At 44.1% G+C, this 24,565-nt stretch overlaps 1 protein-coding gene across 1 annotated transcript in view; it reads left to right on the top strand.

Moving 5' to 3' along the window:
* Window positions 1-24,565, top strand: part of IQCA1 (IQ motif containing with AAA domain 1) — a 146,454-nt gene that overhangs the window by 58,121 nt on the left and 63,768 nt on the right. Inside the window, exons 7-9 of the mRNA XM_026491627.4 lie at window positions 4,388-4,472; window positions 15,087-15,218; window positions 23,972-24,047. Of these exons, the coding sequence (XP_026347412.2) occupies window positions 4,388-4,472; window positions 15,087-15,218; window positions 23,972-24,047 (293 nt within the window). The remainder of the gene's footprint in view (window positions 1-4,387; window positions 4,473-15,086; window positions 15,219-23,971; window positions 24,048-24,565) is intronic.

Genomic DNA, 24,565 nt, shown 5'->3' with positions numbered 1-24,565 from the left:
ATAGGCCATGCAATCTGAGCTCCTCCTGTGTGAAGCTGAGGAGGGGGGGCAGAAATGCCAGAGGAGGGGTGAGAGAGGCACGAGGAAGCCAAGAAAGAGAATCTTCCAAAAAAGAGGACTTGGCCATCTAAGAGATGCAGAGAGAGAGGAATGGAGTTGTAAAACACCCGCAGAAGTCAGCAACAGCAAACTCATCGCCAAACTCATGGATTAGCTTCCTTGGGTGACCGTAACAAGGACCATCACAGGGCAGCTGAAACAGCTGGAATTCACTCGCTCACAGTCTGGGGCTCCAAGTCCAAGACCTCCATGGTGTCAGCCGGGTTGGTTCCTGCACGGGCTGAGGGAAAGCTGTTCCAGGCCTCTCTCTTAACGTGTGGACAGCCGTCTTCTCCCTGTGTCCTCACATGGTCCTTGCTCTGTGTATGTGTGTCCTGGGGTGCGAATTTCCCCTTTCTATAAAGACACTAGTCATATTGGACTTGAGCCCACCCTACTCCATCCAGTATGACCTCCTCTCAACTAATGCTATCTGCAATGGCCCTATTTCCCAATAAGGCCACATTCTGAGGTCCTGGGGGTTAGGACCAGGCTGGCCCATCCTGGAGAGCGGTGGTCCCTTCCTCCAGTGAAGAGAGGGCACCAGCCATCTCTGCCTGATGACAGCTCCCCACTCTCCTTCCCCAGGACACATTGAGGCAATTGGTAGCAGAGTCCTGGGGAGGGGTGTGTAAGAGAATTTTCCAGACCAAGAGCCCATCATGTTGCAATTCCCATTTTTTGAATAATATCAATGTTCCCACCATGTGTCAGCCCTAAGCACAGCGTGGGTTTTCCGGATGGGGGCCCGGATGAGCACCAGTGGTGTCCAGACACCATGGGTGGTGGGCATACACCATGTCTGTGTCCAGGTGAAAGGACCGCCTCCGCCCCGGAGATGCGGGGACCGCGGAGAAGGCGAAGACAGGAATGACATGCCTGTGGGGGAGCAGAGTCCAACAGAAACCAGATACGTTGTTTCCACTTGTAGTCTTTCCTGACACCATGTCATTGGAGATCCTCGGTTACTCCCCCAGAAGTCCCCAGATGGGCTGCCCCCTGCAGCCGATGCTGTCAGCCCCCAGCTGTTTCTGCCAGGAACACAGTGGGAGCCAACATATTCTCTCCACTCGTCCCCAAGTCTAAGCCATCGGACGGCTGCAGGTTGTACAGCTCACAGGGCGCTGAGTCCAAGCGCCAAACCCTCATCACCTTGCAGCCTCCTTATCCTGAGCGGCAGGGGAGGTCAGGTGTGTCCGGCTCAGAGCACCCTGACTCGGGAGAGTAAGGCCACGTCCCCATCACAGCCACCGCACGCAACTGAAAATGCAAGGGTGAAACCCAGCAGCCAAGGAAACGTAAAATGAAATTCAAACCGTGTGTTCTAGTCTCAGCGTGCTCTCGGTGACCAAGGCACAGGGATGGGGCTGAGGAGAGAAGCCCAATCAGTGCAAACCCAGGGCACACTTGGAATAGCCCAAACCAGGGAAGCAACTGCTGTGGGGACAGCGGACTCCTTGCTGAGGGAGGGAGAACATGGGGTAGCGTGAGCACGGGGAAGCGTGTGTGTGCACGTGAGTGCATGTGTGCATATGTGTGCGTGCATGCGTGTGTGTGTGCGTGCGTGTGCACGTGTGTGTGCTCGCACGTGTGTGTGTATATGCGTGCATGCGTGCATGTGCGGAGTGAGACAAACCTAGCAGGCTACACTGTCATCTTCAGATATGAATTTTAAAATAGATCTTTTAAATGTGTGCCCTACAACAGTTTCTGTGTTATTTAAGGTCCAGACACCCAATTTCAGATTATCATGAATTATTTAAACTGATGTGACTAAAAAAACTAAATATGTTCTTTTACATATTGAAAATAACTATAGTTAATACTATTTTTGCAAAAAAAGTGCTATGAACAATGCAGTATTTTTAAATCTTACTATGACAATGGATGTGTAATATAATTAAGAATTCTACTTTAGAAATGGCACATGTCAATCCTTTTAGGTTTAGTTTATCTAAGTTTCTAGGTTTGTTCTGTGTCCTCAAAAACACTCAAGGTTTAAAGTGAGGAAATAAGGTGAGACGATGGAGCTCCCTGTGAAGGTGGCTGTCGGGGGAATGGGTGAGTGGGTGCACAGAAGGGAGGGTGCTAGAACTTTCGGTCCAAGTGTATTCTCAGTTCTTATCCAAGGCCTGTCAAGGCCAAGGGATGCACAGAACAAGACAGACTGTGGTCAGGCAGCCTAATGAGCCTCAAGATTTGAGCCTTGTGGACAAGCAGTGTCTGAGATCAACTATATGTACTAGCCTTGTGATTGTGAAAGCTGAGGGCATCCGGGCAAGGGCTGACACTTTAATCTTCAGATCACTCTCTCCTGTCACTGAATCCAGAACCTAGTTGGGACTAATCAGGTGTTTGTTGATTGATTATATGGTTGAATGGATGGATGGATGGATGGATGGATGGATGGACGGATGGACGGATGGACGGATGGCTGGGTGGATAGATAGGTGGTTGGGTAACTGAGTGCATGAAGCTACCAAAGTAGCTGCAATGACGGCAGCTCCGTTGACAGAATGGCACACTTAGTGTGTGATCTCCTCCGTTGTCCTTGTCCCTGCATTTGTCCCCACAAACCCCATTGTGTTCAGTTCCTTTCAAAGCAACGCTGAGGAGGTGAGTCACGTTGCTACCGAATGAGCCCACAGGAAAGGTTCGAGAGACCTGAGATACTTTGTCCAGACAATGATGTGACTATTTTAAACTGTTTCCAGAGCGATCCCATGGAAACAATGGGGCCTCCGCAGGCAGGGCGTGCTGGCACCTCGGCACGAACCCAGCAGTGGCCCCAACCCGGAATCACCACCATGCATCAGCCTCAAAACGAAGTTTCATTTCATAATATCCTCGAGGACCCCGTACAAAATAACTGTAGTAAGACCTGACCCTTGACTACACAGCGTTTTAGTCCTCCGTGTGACAAAATCGGGAGTGCAGCCCTGGGCGGCCGTGAGGAAGCAGCGCTGTGAGGTCATCTGCCTGCCGCCGAACCAGCCACTTTCCATGGAACACCATTTTTAATCGAGAAAATGACAAACTTTGGCTTTTGAGAGACATTGTCTCAAAAATGAACCAAATGAGCCCGAAAGGAAAGCTCTGACCTAGCAAAAATTAAAATTTTGGAAATCTCATAATCACCTCTGTGAGCCTGAGAGCTTCCCGTTACTTAGAGTTTCGGATTGGAGACCAGTGAAGTTTTTGATGAATGTGATTTTGATATGATGAAATGTGTCCAGTGTGAGGGCAGATGCTCTTCCCAAACTTCAACCGAGACAGGACACTGCAGCAGAACGAGTACAAAAGCGCGTACGAGCACGCGGCTACCTTCCTTCAAGCCAGACTTCAAGAAGATTTCAACGATGCAGAACAGGAACGCTCTTCTCACTACCTTTTTTTTTTTTGAAAATATACTAAAAATGTTATTTATGTGAACATATGATGAGTTTATTATTGTTATTTTTAAGTGAATTTAAAATGCATGTTTTAGAAATTTCCCGGTCTTAATATTTATTACAGGAAATATCAATAGTTATAACTCACATAAACAAAAGCTCCCTGAGATATTCAAAGATTATCAAGAGTGTAAAGGGCTCCGAAGGTCAAAAGTTTGAGAACCACTGCTGTGGACTCATCTTAAGCATGGCTGTCTCCTCTAATCCCTAGATTGTCTGCTTCGGTGGATTCATGGAACTTAGAAATAGTAAATACGCACGCCTCCTGAAATTCCTCAATATTAAATTGCAAAGTCTGCTTTTTTAAAATGTAGAAATTATATGGTGACACACAGGAAAATTACTATTTGGAACCCATATGAAATGGAACCTTAGCCTTATGGAAACCCAAAGCATGCCCACGTATTTCATGCACTATTACTAAATTTGTCGTCCGAACAACTCCATCCTTCTGTTTCGTTTCAAAATCCTGTGTTTATCCTAAGTTTTAAACAGGAAGAAGTGATTTGTGCTTCTGTCTTCATTCCTAAATCAAGCACAGAGGACCTCAATAATTTAAAAAAAAAAAAAAAAGGGGGAAGGAGAAAAATACAATCTGTTCTACAGAGAGGTGTGTCCATCCCGGAGTAACAATTACCTGGAGGAAGCAAAGCTCTAGGAACAAGGCCGGGTCCTGCTGCTCCTTGGAGACAGTGTGTCTGGCCACAAGAGGCAGGGAGCTTCCCCCCAAGAACCCTCCCCTGTTTCAATGACCAGGAGAAGAGCCAGGGACTGGGATGTGTGACAGAGAGGATGGAGTTCATTCCTACTTAACTTCCCTCTTTTTTCCTCCTCAGGAACTTAACTGGCACATTTCCTGAATACCCTAACGTGGAAGAAGGAGGGTCCGCCATTATCTTTTCCAACAAGACCCCACAACAGGTATGGAGATGCTTGAGAAACAAAACACAAATCTATTGTAATCCCATTTCTTTAACCTGTAACCTGAGTGGGTTCACTGTGTTATTAGGTTTGGGTTATTTTCCTGCAAATATTTACATGGAAATATTTTGATGTTTCATCAGTTATGTACCTTTAAGTTTATTTCAACATGAATTCGTTCTTTCTCCTGTCTTAACCTTTGAAAGAGACGTGACAACATGTGGGGCTTATTTTCTTGGTAAATTTTGAGCAGCTTGATTTCCAGGGCCCTTTATGTTCTGGTCCCTGCTTGCCCCTCAGTGTCATCTGCTGTCCCCTTGCCCCTGTCTTCCTGCCATGAGCCCCAGTGCTCCGCTGGCCCGCCCTCCTCATGCCCTGTGTCACTGCACCTTCAGTGCCTTTGTGCACGTCACGCTCTCCCCGCATCCCAGGCTGGCCTTCGACCCCTCTCCCCTGCTTCATTCCCACATCCCAGGCTGGCCTCCTACCCCTCTTCCCTGCTGCATTCCTGCATCCCAGGCTGGCCTTCGACCCCTCTCCCCTGCTTCATTCCCACATCCCAAGCTGGCCTTCTACCCCCCTTCCCCTGCTTCATTCCCACATCCCAGGCTGGCCTCCTACCCCACTTCCCTGCTGCATTCCTGCATCCCAGGCTGGCCTCCTACCCCTCTTCCCTGCTGCATTCCTGCATCCCAGGCTGGCCTTCTACCCCCCTTGCCCTGCTTCATTCCTGCATCCCAGGCTGGCCTTCTACCCCTCTTCCCCTGCTTCATTCCCACATCCCAGGCTGGCCTCCTACCCCTCTTCCCTGCTGCATTCCTGCATCCCAGGCTGGCCTTCTACCCCCCTTCCCCTGCTTCATTCCTGCTCACTTGTTGAGAGTCAGCTCTTCGGGATACTGATGTTCTTCCGGAGAAACATCTCTGTCGATGCTCCAGTGGCATCTGATGAAATTGACTTGTAAGGCTGTTTTTAGAGATATAAACTAGGAAGAGGAAAACTGTTCTTAACCTCAGAGTATTTATCATAGAAACCAAGGGAAAATTGACACCGTGCTCCACCGTGGAACACTAGACATTGCTATTAAAAGTGAAACTCATACTCATATACTCAAGCTGATATACTGGACCACATAAAACTCAAATGGCCAAAAATCTCATAATTGGAATTAAAATCATATGATAAGTTGGAGAAAATATTTGCAACATAGGTAACAGTAGCTATCTTTCATATGTAAAGAGTTCTTAGGAAATAATAAGAAAAATCTAAACACCTCAGTAAGAAAGAAGGCAAAAAATGTTAACTTAATTTTAAAAACTTTAAAACTCACTACCAAAAAAACTCAAATATAAAACAATGTTACTCTATGTCTTTTTACCCATAGAATTGGTAAAAATTTTAAATCATGATAATCGCTGGAGTTGGTGAGCATGTGGAGAAAAGTCACTCCCATGTTTTGTGGCTGGATACATAAATATAAAAATCAGCATGACCTTTCTGAGGAACATGGACCAAGTAAACATCAGATGTTTAATGCATATACTCTCTGACCCATAAATGCTATTAAGGAATTTATACAAAGCATGTAATAAGACAAGTTGCCATAGACCGGAGACAAAAAACTTTTTCTGTGAGGGGCCATACAGTAAATATTTGAGGCTGTGGAATATACATTCTCTGCCACAACTGCTCAACTCTGCTATTCTAGTGCGGAAGTGGACACAGACCGTAGGTAATGAATGGACATGGCTGTGTTCCAATAAAGCTTTATTTACAAACTGGGCAGCGGGCCAGATTTGGCCCGTGCGATATGATTTGCCGACCCCTGCCGCAGATGATTGAAAGAGCTGTTCGTGGCCACCCCGTTTACAGCACTGACAAAGAGCACAAACTATTGCTCGTGAGGAGGTAAGGAGCATGGAGCACTACACAGCAGTAAAAGCTCTGCTGTAAATCAGGGTTTCTCCACCTCAGCCCCCCGGTCAGCCTCCCGTCTCCCTGTGCTCCCCCGAGTGAGCCGTCGGGGTCAGAGGGACGTGCTCTTCCCCCACCTCCCTATCGGGAGCTGACACCACCAGCTCCTGCTCCAGCCTCTGGCAGACTCCTGTCCTCCTCAGACCTCAGTGACCACATACTATCCACCCTGCCCTTTGGCAGTTCATCAAGCCCTGCCTTGAGTGGCTGACCTTTCGACCTGGTGTTATTTCCCTTCCTTACCCGGTGAGGTCTTGTCCCTGCAGCTAAATTGTCAGGCCCAAGTTGTGTCTTGAAAGGCCACAGCCAGGGGCCAAATGCGTTTCCTGTTAGTTTAGAAAGGTAACGATTCCAGGATTAAGAATGCTGGTGCATTCCCACCAACAATGTAGGAGGGATCCCTTTTCTCCATATCCTCTCCAGCAATTGTTGTTTCCTGCCTTGTCAATGTTTGCCATTCTAACTGGCGTTAGGTGGTGTCTCAGTGTGGTTTTGATTTGAATTTCCCTGATGGCTAATGATTTTGAACATTTTTTCATGTGTCTGTTAGCCATTTGTATGTCTCCATTGGAAAAGTGTCTGTTCATATCTTCCACCCATTTTATGATTTGTTTATTTGTTTCTCGTGTATTGAGTTTGAGAAGTTCTTTGTAGATCTTGGATACCAGTCTTTTATCTGTAGTGTCATTTGCAAATATATTCTCCCATTCTGTGGGCTGCCTCTTAGTTTTTTTGGACTATTTCCTTGGCTGTGCAGAAGCTTTTTATCTTGATGAAGTCCCACGAGTTCATTTTTTCTTTTGTTTCTCTTGCCTTTGGAGATGTGTCATGAAAAAGGTTGCTGTGGCCGATGTCGTAGAGGTTGTTGCCTATGTTGTCCTCCAGGATTTTGATGGATTCCTGTCTCACATCGAGGTCTTTCATCCATTTGGAGTTTATCTTTGTGTATGGTGTGAGAGAGTGGTCAAGTTTCATTGTTTTGCATGTAGCTGCCCAATTTTCCCAGCACCATTTATTGAAGAGACTGTCACTCTGGAAAACAGTGTGGAGGTCCCTTAAAAAGTTAAAAATTGAGCTACCCTATGATCCAGCAATTACACTACTGGGTATTTACCCCAAAGATACAGACATAGTGAAGAGAAGGGCCATATGCACCCCAATGTTCATAGCAGCATTGTCCACAATAGCTAAATTGTGGAAGGAGCTGTGATGCCCTTCAACAGATGAATGGATTAAGAAGTTGTGGTCCATATATACAATGGAATATTACTCAGCCATCAGAAAGAACGATTTCTCAACATTTGCTGCAACATGGATGGGACTGGAGGAGATAATGCCAAGCGAAATAAGTCAAGCAGAGAAAGACAATTATATGGTTTCACTCATATATGGAACATAAGAAGTAGGAAGATCTGTAGGAAAAGAAAGGGAAGAAGAAAGGGGGGTAAACAGAAGGGGGAATGAACCATGAATCCATAGTCTCTATGGACTCTGGGAAACAAACTGAGGGCTTCAGAGGGGAGGGTGGTGGGGGACTGGGATAGGCTGGTGATGGGTAGTAAGGAGGGCATGTATTGCATGGTGCCCTGGGTGTTATACGCAAGTAATGAATCATGGAACTTTACATCAAAAACTAGGGGTGTACTGTATGGTGACTAACATAATATAATAAAAAAATTAAAAAATTTTAAAAAATGCTGGTGCAATGTCTACATTGTATACACGAGAAACATTCAAAAGTAGGGTTAATGTCAACTAAAAACAGAAGAAGATGAAGATGTCCTGGTTAACATGTTAAACTAAGACAAAGAAGGCCACGAAGCAGCATGACTGTAAAGACAAGTGATGGAAGAGTCTGGACGGGGTAGAGGGGATGAACCGCCACTCAGGGGACTCCTTCCCTGTGCACCTCCCTCCCTGGGCCGACGTCACGATTAGATGAGGTGACCCGTGCAGCGTACCTGCCGCAGGTCACACGGAAATCTCACAGGACGTCACAATAATTGTCACCAAGGGGAGGAGGAGGATGAAGAGGCAGACCAAGCATAACCATTACAGCCTGTACATAAAGAGTCAACTGTATATTTGTTCAAAAAACAAGCAAGACAAGCTTTCTACAAAGTGAGCGTAATCACTGCTCCCAAAGACGGCCCAACGCACAAAGCCACAGATTAGTCTTCCTTACAAGTATTAATCCAAATATGCAACCTGAAATATTAGCACCCAAACCCAGCAGCACATTAAATAAGCAAAACACCACAGTCAAGCGGCATTTAGTCCAGATTGCAAGAACGGCTGGGGTTGAGGATGTCTGTGAATACATTGCACCCTATAAAGAGAGCCAAAAGGGAAAACCATGAGTGCATCTCTGTGGATGCTGGTTGGGCCTTTTACAATTCAACGTCCATTCTTGATTTTTAAAAACGAAACAATTAGTTGTGACCAAAACCATCTGTGTGAAAAGCCTAAAATATTTACTCTCTGGCCCTTTACAGAAAAATCTGCAATTCCGTGTCTATGCGTATAAAAATACAGGAAGAAAGTAAACTGCATCTAAAAAGTAATTATTTCCAGGATGGGAAATTTTAAATAATTTTTTTTGTATTTTTCATATTTTCCAAGAGAAAATTTTTATGATGCATCATGTTGCAAAACTCTGGCAACAGAAGAACATGTCAACATTAGCTATATACTATATGTTTACAAAGAGTAGACATATTTCAAAATATAAGTAAACATTTTCTCTGGAAAAAAAATAAATGCATAAAAATAAAATAAAAACGAAACAAAAAAATTAGAACATAAGGATACTTCTTTAACATGACAAAGTATTTCTTAGTTCAAGGTCTAATATTATGCTTAATGGAAGTCACTAGAAATAATTCCACCAATGTCATGAAAAATGCAAGGATGGCCATTGTCTCTGCTGTCCGCTAGGATCTATGAACACTGTTGGACACAGAAAGAACATAGAGATATAGAAATTGGAAAGGAAAAGGCAAAATGATCACTTTTTGCAGGTATGCTCTACACTTAGAAAAGCAAAAAGAATAAATTGAAAATTAAGCGGTGTGAGAAGGAAGACGGGGAGTTACAGAGGGCAAAAGCTTTGTTGTGTACAAACAGCAGCTAGATAGAAAATACAACAAAACAGTCCATTTACAACAGTATCAACAACACAGAGATAAAGCATTCAGGAACAAACTTAATAATAAATGTGTGTTCTGGGTAAGGAAAAGTTTTAAAAAGTGTGAGGGATGAAATGGAAAGAGGGAAAAGCACACTGTGTTCTTAGGTAGGGATATTCCACATTGTAAATACATCACTTCTCCCAAACGTCATCTGCACGTGTGATGTGATCTAAACAAAAATATCAATGGCATTATGTTGGGGGCAGGGGCAGACCACACAGAAGGTGACCAACCTGATTGTAAACTTGAGGTGAAAGTAAATACTCAAGAATAACCAGTAAAATTCTGAATGTGATAACACAGTATAATGAGAAGGAAGTAGCCGTGCAATATTGAGCCATGATTAAGAGCCCATTGGCACAGGCAAATAACTAGAAAGACACATCAGTGGAAAAGAATAGAAAGTCAAGAAATATACCCAAATATATATGCGAATTTAGTACATAACAAAGATGGCATTGCGCCTTTCTTGGGGAAGGGGGAAAATTTAATAAATGGGATTAGAATAACCAGGTTGTCATCCGAAAAAAAGAAGAAAATTAAATCTCTGTTTCTTTATACCTCACCCCAGAATGATTCTAGATGGATCAAAGACTTAAATGCCAAACAAAACAAAAACACAAAAGAACTAGAAGAGGCCAAGGAAGAGATATTATAACCTCAGAGTAGGAAAGACGTTTCTACCTCTGTTGCACAATCCAGGGGTTATAGAAGAAAAAAAATGAAATTTTAAATGATACACACAAAAATTTTCTAACCTGCATGGCAAACAGACCCCAAATGAAGTCAAATGACAGATGACACAGTAGGATAATTACTTGTAACAAGCACTACACAGGAGATCATTTTTCTCATATATAAAGAGCTCCTACAGCTCTATAAAAAAAAAGATCAATAACCCAATATTTTAAAAAGCCAAAGGATATTAACAGACATTTCTCGGAAAAGAAAATGTAAATGGGTCTAAAACATAATAAAAGATATTCAACATATAAAAAGATCAACCCCACACATAGAAACGCAAGTTAAAACTACACTGACAGACAAAATTGATCAATTGAACCTCATCAAAATTCAAAACTTTTGCAGTTCAAAAGATGCCATCAAGAAAATGCAAAGACAAAAACAGACTGCAGGAAGATATGAAAATGAATCCCTGATAAGAGATTTGTATCCAGGATAAACGAAGAACTCTTGCGTCTCAAGAAGAAGACAATTCAATCAAAAAATGAGCAAAAGACTTCAATAGACAATTCACAAAGGATCATATATGAATAGCTAATTAGCACATGAATAGATGCTTGGTATCATTAGTCTTTAGGGAGGTAAAACTTAAAACTGCAGTGAGGCCATTTCATTCCCACTGGGATGGCCATAATCAAGAAGACAGACAGTAACACAAGTTGAGGGTGTAGAGGAAAAGGAGCCCTGCGATGGTGCTGGTAGGAGTGCAAAATGGTGCAGCCGCTTTGGGAAACGCTTGTCCATTTCTTAAAAGTTAAATAAACATGAACGTACCAAACGAGCCAGCTGTCCACTGTTGGTACTCTATCCAAGAGAAATGAAAATGTGTCCACATAAAGAAGTTTGTACGTAAATATAGGAGCATTACTCATTATAGCCAAACATTTGGAACAGCCTACATATCCATCAGCTGGTGCCTGGATAGGCCACTGTGGTGCATGCAGCAATGGAATATTATTTGGTGATAAAAAAGGAAAAAGCAATTGAGATGTGCAACAACATGGGTAGATTCAAAACCATGGTGCAAAGGGAAAGGAACCAGACCTAAGAGACCACACATGTTATGATTCTATTCCCAGGAAACGTCCACACAAAGTGAACAGAGGCCGGGAGGACATTAGCAGAGGCCTGGCAAGGAATGGAGGAAAAGGAAAGAGACTGACAGTGGACATGAGGGGTCACCCTGGGGTGATGGAAATGTTCCCGAACTGGCTGGTGGTGATGGTTCCACAACTTGGTAAATGTGCTAAAAATGATTGAATCGCACCCTTGGAATGGACGGATATACACTATATAAAATATGCCTCAATAAAACTATAATATATTATGTTATTATAAAAGAAAACAGGTGGTGGGCCAGATCTGGCCTTCAGACCGTACAGTTTACTGAAAATATGGTGGCTGAGTTGCTGGGGCATAAAGTGCGCCTCTCACTTCGGGAGGCTTTGCAATTGCTGAAGAGCATGAGCAAAATAAATTCAGCACCGACATCTTAAAAAACCCCAGACAACTACCGTGACAGACTATTTCTGCAGCCGTTCAGTTGACAAACATAACAGACTGTGTCACACGGTGTCAGAGCATATGGGGAAAGCAGCGCCCGCCCGCAGGCCTGGCAGAGGCGTGAGTTGGCACAGCCCAACAGAGGCAGTTTGACAGTATTACAAAAGTACATACATACCCTTGATCCAGCATTTCTACTTTTAGAAATTTATCCTGCAAATACGCTCAGGCACCTGCAAAATGATAGTTGCAGCATTTATGTGTGCGGCACTATCAGTAACAGCAGACGATTGGAAACAACCTAATTCCATTGGTAGGAGAACGGCCAGATCATCTAAAGTGCACCCATGAAAACAGAACAAGGACGCTCTTTCTGCACTGCTACGAAAGCCAGGGACATTATGAGGAGCGTAATGCACAACAGGACAGTGTGTACAAGACACTGACATTGCAAGAAAATGACCAAGCTATGTTGACATCGTGTGTGTATGTGTATACATGTGTACATATTTGTGTACTTCGGAAGATTTGCCAGAGTTGAAAATCAAGAGCAAAACAAATTCAACATTGGCTTAAAAAAGAGACAAACTCCAATCGCATACCATTTTCAAGCGTGTGGTTGGTGAACGTAACACAGTGATGTGTGTGCGCGTGCGTGTGTGTGTGTACGCACGCATATGTGCAGCTACCTATATAAGATGTCTCTGGAAGCACCTCCAAGGTATCGGGGCTGCTTTAGAAAGCAGATCTTGCTGGCTGGCTCACAGCGTGGGAACGGGACGTTTCACAACTTGATCTTTTGTAAGTTTTGAATTGTGGGCCGCGTGAATGTATTTATCAAAGTATTAAATTAATAAACTAAGGATATAGAGGAAATAAATAATACGATGGAGAAGGTTTTACAAGATACACTGAATTGTATGTTCCACAAATAAGGATTCCTCCTTTTTGTAGCTACTCACAGTTTATACATCAGGTCTTTTTTTTTTTTTTTAAGATTTTATTTATTTATTTGACAGGGAGAGACACAGCCAGTGAGGGAGGGAACACAGGCAGGGGGAGTGGGAGAGGAAGAAGCAGGCTCCCAGCGGAAGAGCCCGACATGGGGCTCGATCCCAGGATCCCGGGATCACGCCCTGAGCTGAAGGCAGATGCTTAATGACTGAGCCACCCAGGCGCCCCACATCGGGTCATTTTTTAAAAATGGTCTGTGCATTTCTGAAAGCTTCCAAACTTCCAAGGAGCAAAAACGTGTTCACCTTTCCTAAGTGCTCCAAGCGTAAAGGTCCAGAGCAGCCACGATTTGGCTCTATGAGTTGAAGGGAGCCTGATCCCCGAGGAAAACATTGCCACTTGGACAAGGGACTTTTAATTCCATCCAAAGACACGCTTTTTATTACCAAATCATATGCACAACACATACGTCACCTTTTAGGCTCACCAGCACCCTTTTCCTGAGCCTCACCCCACCAAGACCTTCACGGGAGCCTAGGGGAGGTTGACCTCTGGATAGTGGGAAGGGGGCACATGACTAATGACTATAACGTTGTTGTTTTTAAGTCCAGATGGGACCAAAATATCCTGATTTGTTCAGGGTAAAGCTGTCTTTTATATTTTTAAAAATGTGAATAAACTCCTGAGAATAATATATGTATAAATATCAAAAATATAATACTAGAGGGGCGCCTGGGTGGCTCAGTCATTAAGTGTCTGCCTTCGGCTCAGGGCGTGATCCTGGCGTTCTGGGATCGAGCCCCACATCAGGCTCCTCCTCTGGGAGCCTGCTTCTTCCTCTCCCACTCCCCCTGCTTGTGTACCCTCTCTCGCTGCCTGTCTCTCTTTCTGTTGAATAAATAAATAAAATCTTTAAAAACTGTATGTATATAATACTAGAAAATAAACTTCTGCACTGTCCTAAATCACTAACAAGGTATAAACAAGTAGACTTGCTCCCAGGAGGCTGGTTTAGTACAACGTAGTAGAAGAGAAAGGATACTAGCCCTTTTGTTTCGTTGCCTACCTTCCTCTCCAGAGGTAACCACTGCACTGAATTTGGTGTTTGTCATTCCCGCATATATCTTTGTGCTTTGACTACATATGAATTTATCCTGAAACTGTAGAGTGTTGCTTTTTTTATTTACCCAAATGCATTTTGTATGCTAGGATAAATTTATGTACGTTGTTCCACACCTTGCCTCTTTTCTTTCTACGTTGTGAAGTTCGTCCTGGTTAACGTCTGTTTGAATCCCAGCTCGGCACTCACCCGCTGTGTGTCCGTGGCCACGAGACCGCGCTCTTTGTGCCCTGCTCTCTTATCAGTAAACCGGGCTGGGGACAGCTCGCACCCCAGGCTGCATTTAGCAGTAACCGAGTGCATCTTTATGCGGCTCTTAGAACCATGCTTGGCTTATCAGAAGCCCAACGGATGGAAGTCCTGACTGGATTTTAGAAAATGAAACAAGGAAATTAGGTCCCAGAGATGTTATGCCACTTCCCTCGGTCACATGACCAGTGACGTGACGTAGCTTCTACCGCCTCACATCTCCCAGAAGTCTCTCTGCCACAGCAAGTGGGAGCTCAGCAAACATCTATTGTATAGAACAGATTACATGGTGTTTTACAAACCCTTACTAATTCTCCAGTGACGCTAACCCGATGTGAGCCAGGTACTTCTTAAGAAATATTTAAAATTTGGGGAGCATAAGTAAGGTTTTGTCACTGTAGAAAATACAGGGGAAAGAAACCAACCCTGAGAAGAGATGCGTGATCCTTCATGGGAAAGCAAAGTGAGAGCAAGAGCAGCTGTCGTGTGGTGTTCAGGCAGGGAACTCCGGGTGTCCTCAGCTCCACCGGGGAAGAGGTGAGGGCGGGCCGGCACCCTGGCTGCCGCAGAGACACTGAGGAAGCCATGACCTCCCTCACATTCACGGGAGCCCTGGGGGTGAGAGTGGCTCTGAATTGGCAGGGGGTGGGGAGCAGGGAACTGGGTTCAGAAATGTCCAAACTCCCCCTCATCTGCCCCCTGAGATCCGACTGCTGCCTCACTGATGAATCCAGCCAGAGGGAGGCGGCAGTCGTGATGAGCAGAGCAGGGAGGGGGCGGGCACTGACCAGCACAAACACTTCCTCCGGACAGGAAAAGCAGTCCTCGTCTTGATCGGGCTCCATGGAATCGTGATGCTTACTTTGTGTGTCTTGCCAGGTTACTGAAGATATTATTGCCAACCAAGAAGAAGAGGAGAAAAACAAAAAGAAGAAAAAGAAGAAGAAGGCCAAGAAAACCAAGAAACCTAAAAAAGAAAAGGAAAAGAAAGGCACAAAGGAAAAAACCAAGGTAAGGAATTTAGAATTTTAGAAGAAACTGTCTTTTAAGGGGCTTTTTTGCTTTGAATCTGTGGCATGGTCTCAAATCTCCTGAGATTGCAGTCATTCGTTTCCTAGGAAACCGTTCCACCAACTGTTTTTCCGTATTTTTTTATGTTGCTCCATCACTGGTCATCATCCTCTCTAGGACTTATAATAAATACCTATGAGGATAAAGGTGGTTTTAGTGACTTCGATACTTGATGTGTTATTCAAATATGTGATAGCTTTGAATTTTTTTCCCTCAAAATAAATGATCCCCCTCGTCTTTCCTCAAGGGTAGAGACCGGGTGACCACTGCAAAGTCAAAATAATAACTACTTTAACCAAGTGTGTTTGTTCAAATTTATCACTTCATGTTGACATATTGGATATATTTTGTTGGAAGTGTTTCTTACTACCCAAAGGAAATCAGAATTCAAACAGTGTCACTTTGGGCCAGGCCTCCCCTTGTACAGTGAAAGAGGAGGTGCTGCTATCTTGGGGCAGGAACTGGAGGGGTCTTCACCTTCGAGCACGTGGGGAGGTGTGCTCCTAGGACAGCTTTGTCCCAGCAGAAACCTCATCTATGGGAGATGGAGCTCGGGTTGGAAGCTCGAATCATACTAAAGCGTGATTATGTTTAAAGTAGCATTTCTGCACAGACAGCTCCTCCTTCACAGCTGACCAAAAGTCCGATCTGAATTGACTCAGGAGAATGGATCCTTACGGGTTATGGTCCATCCATGACTCTGTCCAGAGACAGAGACCCCACTCTTGCTTCAGGCAGCCATGGTCACATTCCTTGTGTGGGTTCAGGAGAGAAATGGGACAGGCTACATCATCAAGGACAAATGATTGGACCAAGGAGTCAGGAATTGTGAGCAGGCAAGAAAGGAGGATGGTGGATATACAATGACAATACCCAAACTCCTGACCTTAGGGGAAAAGCTCTCAGTTTTTCACCCTTGAGAATGATAATCGCTGTGGGCTTTTCATAGATGGCTTTTATGATGTTGAGGTATGTTCCCTCTATCTCTTCACTGTGGAGAGTTTTGCTCAAGAAAGAATGCTGTATTTTGTCAAATGCTTTTTCTGCACCTGTTGAGAGGTTCATATGGTTCTTGTCCTTTCTTTTATTAACATGATGTATCACATTGATTGGTCTGTGAATGTTGAACCACCCTTGCAGCCCAGGAAAAAAATCCCACTTGGTCATGATGAATAATCCTTCTAACGTACTGTTGGATCCTATTGGCCAGTATCTTGGTGAGAATTTTGGCATCCATGTTGGTCCATAATTCTCCTTTTGGGTGGGTCTTTGTCTGGTTTTGGGATCAAGGTAATGCTGGCCTCATAAAACAAGTCTGGAAGTTTTCCTTCCATTTCTATTTTTTGAAATAGCTTCAGAAGAATAGGTATTAGTTCTTCTTTAAATATTTGGTAAACTCCCCCTGGAAAGCCATCCAGCCCTGGGCTCTTGTTTGTTGGGAGATTTTTGATTACTGCTTCAATTTCCTTGCTGGTTATGGGTGTGTTCAGGTTTTCTATTTCTTCCTGTTTCAGTTTCGGTCGTTTACAAGTTTCTGGGAATGCATCCATTTCTTCCAGATTGCCTAATTTGTTGGCATATAGTTGCTCATATATGTGCTTAAAATTGTCTGTATTTCCTTGGTGTTGGTCATGATCTCTCCTCTTTTATTAATGATTTTATTAATTTGGGTCCTTTCTCTTTTGTTTTTGGTAAGTCTGGCTGGGAGCTTATTGATCTTGTTAATCCTTTCAAAGAACCAGCTTCTAGTTTCGTCAATCTGTTCTATTCTTTTGGTTTCTATTTCATTGATTTCTTTAATCTTTATTATTTCTCTAATCTTTATTATTTCTCTTCTGCTTGATTTAGGCTTTATTTGCTGTTCTTTCTCCAGCTCCTTTAGGTGGAAGTTTAGCTTATGTATTTGAAACTTTTCTAATTTTTTGAGAAAGACTTGTATTGCTATGTACTTCCCTCTTAGGGCCACCTCTGCTGTATCCCAAAGGTTTTGAAGAGTTGTGTTTTCATTTTCATTTGTTTCCATGAATTTTTTTTAATTCTTGTTTAATTTTCTGGTTGATCCATTCATTCTTTAGTAGGATGCTCTTTAGCCTCCAAGTATTTGAGTTCCTTCTGAATTTCCCCTTGTGATTGAGTTCAAATTTCAAAGCATTGTGGTCTGAAAATATGCAGGGAATAATCCCAATCTTTTGGTACTGGTTGAGACCCGATTTGTGACCCAGTATGTGATCTATACTGGAGAATGTTCCATGTGCACTTGAGACAAATGTGTATTCTGTTGCTTTAGGATGGAATGTTCTGTATATATCTGTGAAGTCCATCTGATCCAGTGTGTCATTCAAAGCCCTTGTTTCCTTGTTGGTCTTCTGCTTAGGTGATCTATCCATTGCTGTGAGTGGGGTGTCAAAATCCCCTATTATTATTGTATTATTACCAATATGTTTCTTTAATTTTGTTATTCATTGGTTTATATATTTGGCTGCTCCGAGTCAGGAGCATAAATATTTATAATCGTTAGATCTTCTTGTTGGATAGACCCTTTAAGTATGATACAGTGTCTCTCTTCATCCCTTACTAAAGTCTTTGGTTTAAAAATCTAATTTTCTGATATAAGGATTGCTACCCCAGCTTTCTTTTGATGTGCATTAACGTGATAAATGGTGCTTCACCCCATCACATTCAACCTAGAGGTGTCTTTGGGTCTAAAATGAGTCTCTTGTCCATCGACAGATGAATGGATAAAAAAAGATGTGGTATATATACACAATGGAATATTACTCAGTCATCAGAAAAAATGAATACTTACCATTTACATTGATGTGGATGGAACTAGAGGGTATTATGCTAAGTGAAATAAGCCAATCAGAGAAAGACAATTATCATATGATTTCATCATATGTGGAATTTAAGAAACAAAATGGAGGAGCATAGGGGAAGGGAGGGAAAACTGAATAGGAAGTCAACAGAGAGGGAGACAAACCATGAGAGACTCTTAGCTGTAGGAAACAAACAGGGCTGCTGGAGGGGAGGTGGGCGGGGGAATGGGGTCACTGGGTGACGGGCATTAAGGAGGGCATATGGTGTGATGAGCACTGGGTGTTACATGCAACTGATGAATTGTTGAACTCTACATCTGAAACTAATGATGTACTGTAGGTTGGCTAATTGAATTTAAATTTTAAAAAATACCCCAACTCCACATAAATGCAACATCTTGCATTTATGAAAGCCGACATTTTGTGATGAAAGCCAACGTTTTGTTAAAATCCCTTGCACGATTGCAGCTACCCAGCTGGAGGCAATTGCCCCTTTTGCAAGGCTCATCATCTGCACCATGATCAGCAGAAATCTTCCACCTGCCCCCATGTGTCTTTGTCCATCTCCTTAACCATGTTCCACTGCTGTGAACAAGAGAAGAGAGACCCCTTACTGATCACTCTGGGCACAACCCAGTCCACCTCCGTCCCCAGCTACCCGGTGTGTTGTGCTGACCCCTCACCTAATTCCTCCCCAGGAATTGTTCTGGGTCTAAAGGAGCTGCTCCATGCAAAGTCCCACCACCCACCCCAGGCAGCTGTATCCAGGGATAGCCATGTTTGGGTACAAAGACCCAACCCCCTCCTTGGGACATCTCTGAAGGGTTCTCCTAGCTCCTGGGCTCCCTGTGGGGTCAGCTGACAGCTCACATCCAATTGCATCACAGCTCAGTGGCACCAGCTTCTCTGCCCAGTGCTGCTTCTCTCCCTCCATCCCTGTGAGTGGTGTTCCCAGTAAATCACGGCCTCCATCTGAGTGTTTCCAGGGAACCCAACCCACGAGGCCACCTGTTCCCCTACTGCTCTGCTTGTGCCCCAAAACTTCTAACTTGTTGCAGAAAAAAATAAGAAGAGAGCTTAGTTGATAGTTAATTTTTAAAACCCTCCCCTCACTCTGCAAGATAATTTTGAAGCTGTGCCAAAGAATAAGGACAACTGGAAGAATTTCAATTTTATTCTAAGCATTCTCTTCCTCTAAATATGCATTAGGGAGTTTGACACTTGGTAATTAAAAATTCACTGTTAATGAAGCTTGTTCCATAAAAAATTTGAAATTACCAGCTATGCAATCTGGTCTTTGTTGAGTGAAGGTATTTTATTAACTAGCTATTAAAGAGTCATGTAATGATGAACAGTTGGGACAGAAATCAAAGTTTGAGGACATCAGCACTTACGAAGTAGTTGCAAATGAAAGGCAACATCCTTCAGAGTTACTTGGAACTGAATTTATTCGTGAAAAGTGCAGGTCCACACAGAGACAATGTGATCATAAATGGTAATCTCTAATGAAATTGATATATTTACATTCTATTGCTACTCATCTTTGAGGTCAGATTATCTTTTCTATTAACTTTTAGAAGTCTTCTTCTAGAATCAATCCCAAGGCATCTAGAAACATTCTCAAGACAAGCTATTGAAATCTTGGTATGAGAATTGGTATTTTAATCTGTAGAAAAAGGCATCTATTACTCATCCTGGTTAAAGGGTAAGGCAGGGGAGAGAGGAAACTAGTTTAGTTTAGCTTGTGTAACCAACTCACCCCTTACGCTGTCTCACAGCGGCGTAGCTGTGGGATTATCTTTCAGGTATTTTTATAAACTTCATCATTTCTCGATTTCTAGTCCATATATAGTCAGAAAACTTGGGAAAGACCTCATATTAAAAACAAAAAACAGGATTATTTGAATATTTCTACTCACCTCCATAAATGGAAAATAGACTCTTGTCAAAATATCACATGAGTACAAGCTTCGTCAGTCCACAAGATGGTTACAAGTGAGCCTAAGTGGCCGCAGAGGGCCTGTTGACAGGGGTCTGGCGGTGAGTGGATCAGAAGGCTGGACAGGGACCATGGATTCCAGGCAGGATTCCAGGCAATCGCTGAGCCGGAGAACCAGAGGACAACTTCAGAGCAGGGATGACAGACGCCAGGGAGGGTGCATGATGTGGGGTCGGGAAAGCTTGGAGCAGCCATGGATGAGGGAGAACCTTCTGGAGAAGTCAAGGGTCATCCTGGGGGTGGTGACTTGAGCAGACTTGCATTGCGTGAGTTGTAGTCTAAGGTTTGTGGTTTGCGGCCATGGTTGGGATGGCCTGTGGGTAAGGAAGTGACCAAGACAGGGAGACAGGTCCAGGCTGGGAGCACCATGAGACAGGAAGCAGGGTCAATGCAAGCCGAGGTCCCACCCAAGGACAAGTGTGAGCCAGGGGTCAGAGCACCTCAGAAGTTCGTATCCATGCACACGGGAGGATGCGTTTAAAGCCAAACGTCATTCACAAGGTCAAGATCGAAGCAAGTGAGTTCTGTTTACCTTGTTGATTTTTTCTGAAAATAATGAAGAAGGAAAGATACATCCAACTGGTGGTATGAAGATCTGGGCTCATAGTCAGCAGTAGGGTAACACCCTCCCCTAGCTCACAGAGACCCACGGTCACCCTTTTATGACTGCTTACCCTCCCACCTCAACCCCTTCCTGGGTTCCCCTCTATCTCCATAAATGTGTCTCAGAGTGACCTGCCCAAAACATCTCACCCCCTGACCCTAGCACAGCAGTGGGGAGCTCCTCTTAGACACTCTGTTTATTCAGGACTCTGAGGATTAATGAGTGTCCCTGTGGAGTCTTGAGACGTTTGAACCTGGAGGTGACTGGAAGGAAGTTTAAGGGTGAAGACTTGTAGGTTTCGGTGTCCCTGCTTGGATTTCAAATTTACTATGGGGCTGGCAGCATGAGAAAAGAGAGGGTCTCTCTAATTGTGCACAACATTTTAAAATAAAATAACTGTAGGGGGCACCTGGGTGTCTCAGTTGGGCGTCTGACTCTTGATTTCAGCTCAGGTCATGATCTCAGGGTCATGAGATCGAGCCCCGATTCGGGCCCTGCGCTCAGCGGGAAGTCTGCTTAAGATCCGCTCTCTTGGTCTCCTGCTGCCCCTCTCCACCCCCCAACCCTGCTCGCGTGCGTGTGCTCACTCTCTAAAAAAATAAATAAATAAAATAAAATAAAATAAAATAAAATAACCCTGGCTGGTAATCTTACATTCATTTGACTATTTCATCAAAAAACTTTGCAAACAATTTAACAGTGAAAGCATGAAAGTTTTCAGTTTCGTATCTGAACCCATCCAGAGACCCTCTATCCTGAGATGCGGAAGGACAGAAGCAAAGAGATCCGTCTAGGGGTTTTCCTCTTCACCGGAGCTAGCACAGGGAAAACATACAAGCACCATAAACAGCTTCAAGATGGGCTTCCAAGAATTAATCTTTTCATCCCCTAGACAAGAAAAAGAATGTCTATCTTGTACCTTATACAAAAATTAACTCAACGTGGATCATGGACTCACATGTAAAACCGTAAAATCTTTAGGTAAAAAGAGGGGGGGAATCTTCAGGATCTAGGGCTAAGCAAACAGTTCTTACACTGGACACCAAAAGTATCCGTAGAAGGAACGATTGATAAATTGCACTTCATCACAATAAAAAACTTCTGCTCTGTGAAGAGGATGAAAAGACAAGCTAGGAACTGGGAGAAAATATTTGCATCTAGAATCTATAAAGATTTCTCAAAATTCAGCAGTAAAAGAATTATCTTTCTGTTGGATCTTTGGTTTGCCAACCATCTCTCAAAGTGTTAAGGATTGCAGGTAAGGAGATCCCCTGTCAAGAACATGTGATAGAGGGGAATGCTAGCATGAGGGGCACATCTCTGCAAGCCAATAGCCATCTTTGCAAATGTGCTTTCAGCACCAAAGTTACGCCATTTGCCTGACAAGTCAGCCGTGTGGACCTCACGTTGGCTTTAGGAGCCAGAAAAGGAGCGCTATGCAATCCATCCTTACAACTCCTTTCTCTTTGTTATTTTTCAAGCCATATGTTAAACCATTTGGAACTATTTTAAATGGATTTTATCTGTCCTGAGCACATGATCATGTGAATACTAAAGAGTCTTCTCTATATTCACCCAACTTCGTGCTAAATCCTGGGAAGAGCCTGGCACCCAGATACAGGACCATTAGCTTTAAAAGCTTCTGTTTGTCTGCGGTGCCCCCCAGCCTTTCCGTGACCCCGTGCCTGGCCCAGGGAGGTGCTCCATACTGAACCACTGAGCCACGTTCTTGTATTATTTTAGGGGCTTTCAACCGAAGTTTTGTCCTGTTTCACAAAGATGGAGAAGTGAGTGTTGTGAATTTCCAGAGGCTGCTGTCCGGAATAAGGTCGTCATCGTGGGAATGTCCGTATCGAGCGTCCCCTGTGCCCGCTGAAAGGCAGCGAGAGAGGAAGATAGAAGGAAGTGAGGAGCTGCCGAGCTCCGGAGGAGACAGAAGCCCTTAATCCAGGAAACAGAGACCCCGAAGATAGACTCCCTGAAATTGTATGTAAACTTCTACGTGAAAATGCGTTCCTCTGAGAAAAGGGCGTGTGTTTTCTTCAAGTTTCCTTCTGAAACGCTCAAAAACCAACACTTCCAGAAAGGAACAGCATTTTCTAATTCCCGAAAAGGCATGAGTGACTTTGATTCTTAATCTCAGTGGAATTGAGAGAAAAGTGTGAGCCGAAAAGTAAAATGACATTCTTAATGCCAGCTTGAAAATAGGAGAGGCTTAATTTTTTTTTGCCACGGGCTATCACAGTTTTTCGTTCATTTTTTTTTATTATAGTTAATAGTAATGAGAGCTCCTGAGCCGATTTTCACTTCTGCATCTAGAATTGGAGTATAATTTCACTGCTAGTTGAGTGGGAAATAATCAGCCTCTTCCAAATCACAGTCACCCCCCCCCACCCCGAGGACGCAGACCCTAAGGGACCAATCGGATTATCTGAAAGCCACTGAGTGACCAATCTGACACTTGAACCTATATGTTCAGAGGTATTTGCCAAATGCCTGCACTTTAAAAATGTAACAGAGGTGGCCCTATTAGTACTTTGCCACATGCCGGTTCATGTGAAGGATCCCAGGTGGTCCTGTGCTGGGATTCTCGGACTCTCATTGACCAGGCTTTGGGACTCCCCCATCAGGTCACAGCACAGCCTCCCTTCCCGAGGTCTGCTGAGCCAGAGAAGTGGGTGCCAGGAAGCATAAGCAAATCCTACACAGTACGGAGAGAGTCTTTTTCACAGAAAGATCCCAGTACAGAAAGAATGGCTTCATGGAAGAGGACACATTGGCCTCAGACCAAAGAGGAATTTTACACAAAAGAAGATGGGAAAATGGAATTCTGATGAGAAAGAAGATGGCACCTCCAGCCTTTTCTTACTTTGCAGCCAGCTTGATGTCCCCACAAGCTGTTGGAGGGTGGCAGGAGGACTCGGGCTGGGATCAGCTTCCAGAGCAAAGAAGGAACCAGAACATCAGACGGCACTCAGGCCTGGGGTACTCTGGGAGAGGTGACTGAAACAGGGGCACCTCAGCGAGCCTGCAGGCAGAGCTAAGTTTCTAGAACCATCCATGCCCTGATTGGTGGACACAACACTCCCTGCTCAGACTGGCCAGCAAGGAAACTGCCCAGGTGGGTGGGCAAGGGGCTGGACCTTCACTCATAAACCAGCAAAAAGCCTGTGGGCCTTCCCATAATCCAGTCATCAGGATGCGTGCGCCTTGTACTGTCTAGTCCGGACAAAGTAGCCCTGTAATTAACAGACATGTCCTTCTTCTTTAACAGGAAGAAGATGAGGGCTGGAAAATGTCACCGAGTGTTTTCCTTCCCACGATGGAGGAAGGAAATAACGTGTACAAAGGTTGGTTTAGGAGAATACGCGGGGCAACTGGGGAGTTTCCCGGTCCGGCCAGCATGACCCCTGGCCCTGGCACCCGGCTGTGTGGGGACGAATTCGGCGCTCAGTCGGGAGAGGCTGAAAACATGCAGCTCATAGCCCGGGCTTTCTGTCCGTCTCGATTTTACAATTCCTTTGCGTCGCCTAAAGGCAGAGGATCGGTCAAAGAGCCGGATATCAATAGTACGAGAACACAATCTAAACCTCCGTTCTGTTTTCGAACCCGTGGGACTTCAGCTGAACATTCTCTCGCTGGGAATGAAAGGGATTGTCCTGGGTTGTTTAAATTAAGAAAATCAATACCAGATGTACAATAACATGTTTTAATCCTGTCAGACCAAGACAGGTGCCCGCAGACCGACACATAATTCTTTTGTCCATTGTTTGGCATAATTAGCATAGTAGCTAGAATCCGAGGGGAGCTGCACGTGTAGGAATTGGTCTCTCAGACGTTTCTATTACAATTTACTGGAGCAATTATC

Source organism: Ursus arctos, unplaced genomic scaffold (assembly GCF_023065955.2).
Source record: "Ursus arctos isolate Adak ecotype North America unplaced genomic scaffold, UrsArc2.0 scaffold_1, whole genome shotgun sequence".
Lineage (NCBI taxonomy): Eukaryota > Metazoa > Chordata > Mammalia > Carnivora > Ursidae > Ursus > Ursus arctos.
The sequence above is the reverse complement of the archived record's forward strand: the minus strand, read 5'-3'. Positions and strand labels throughout refer to the sequence as shown.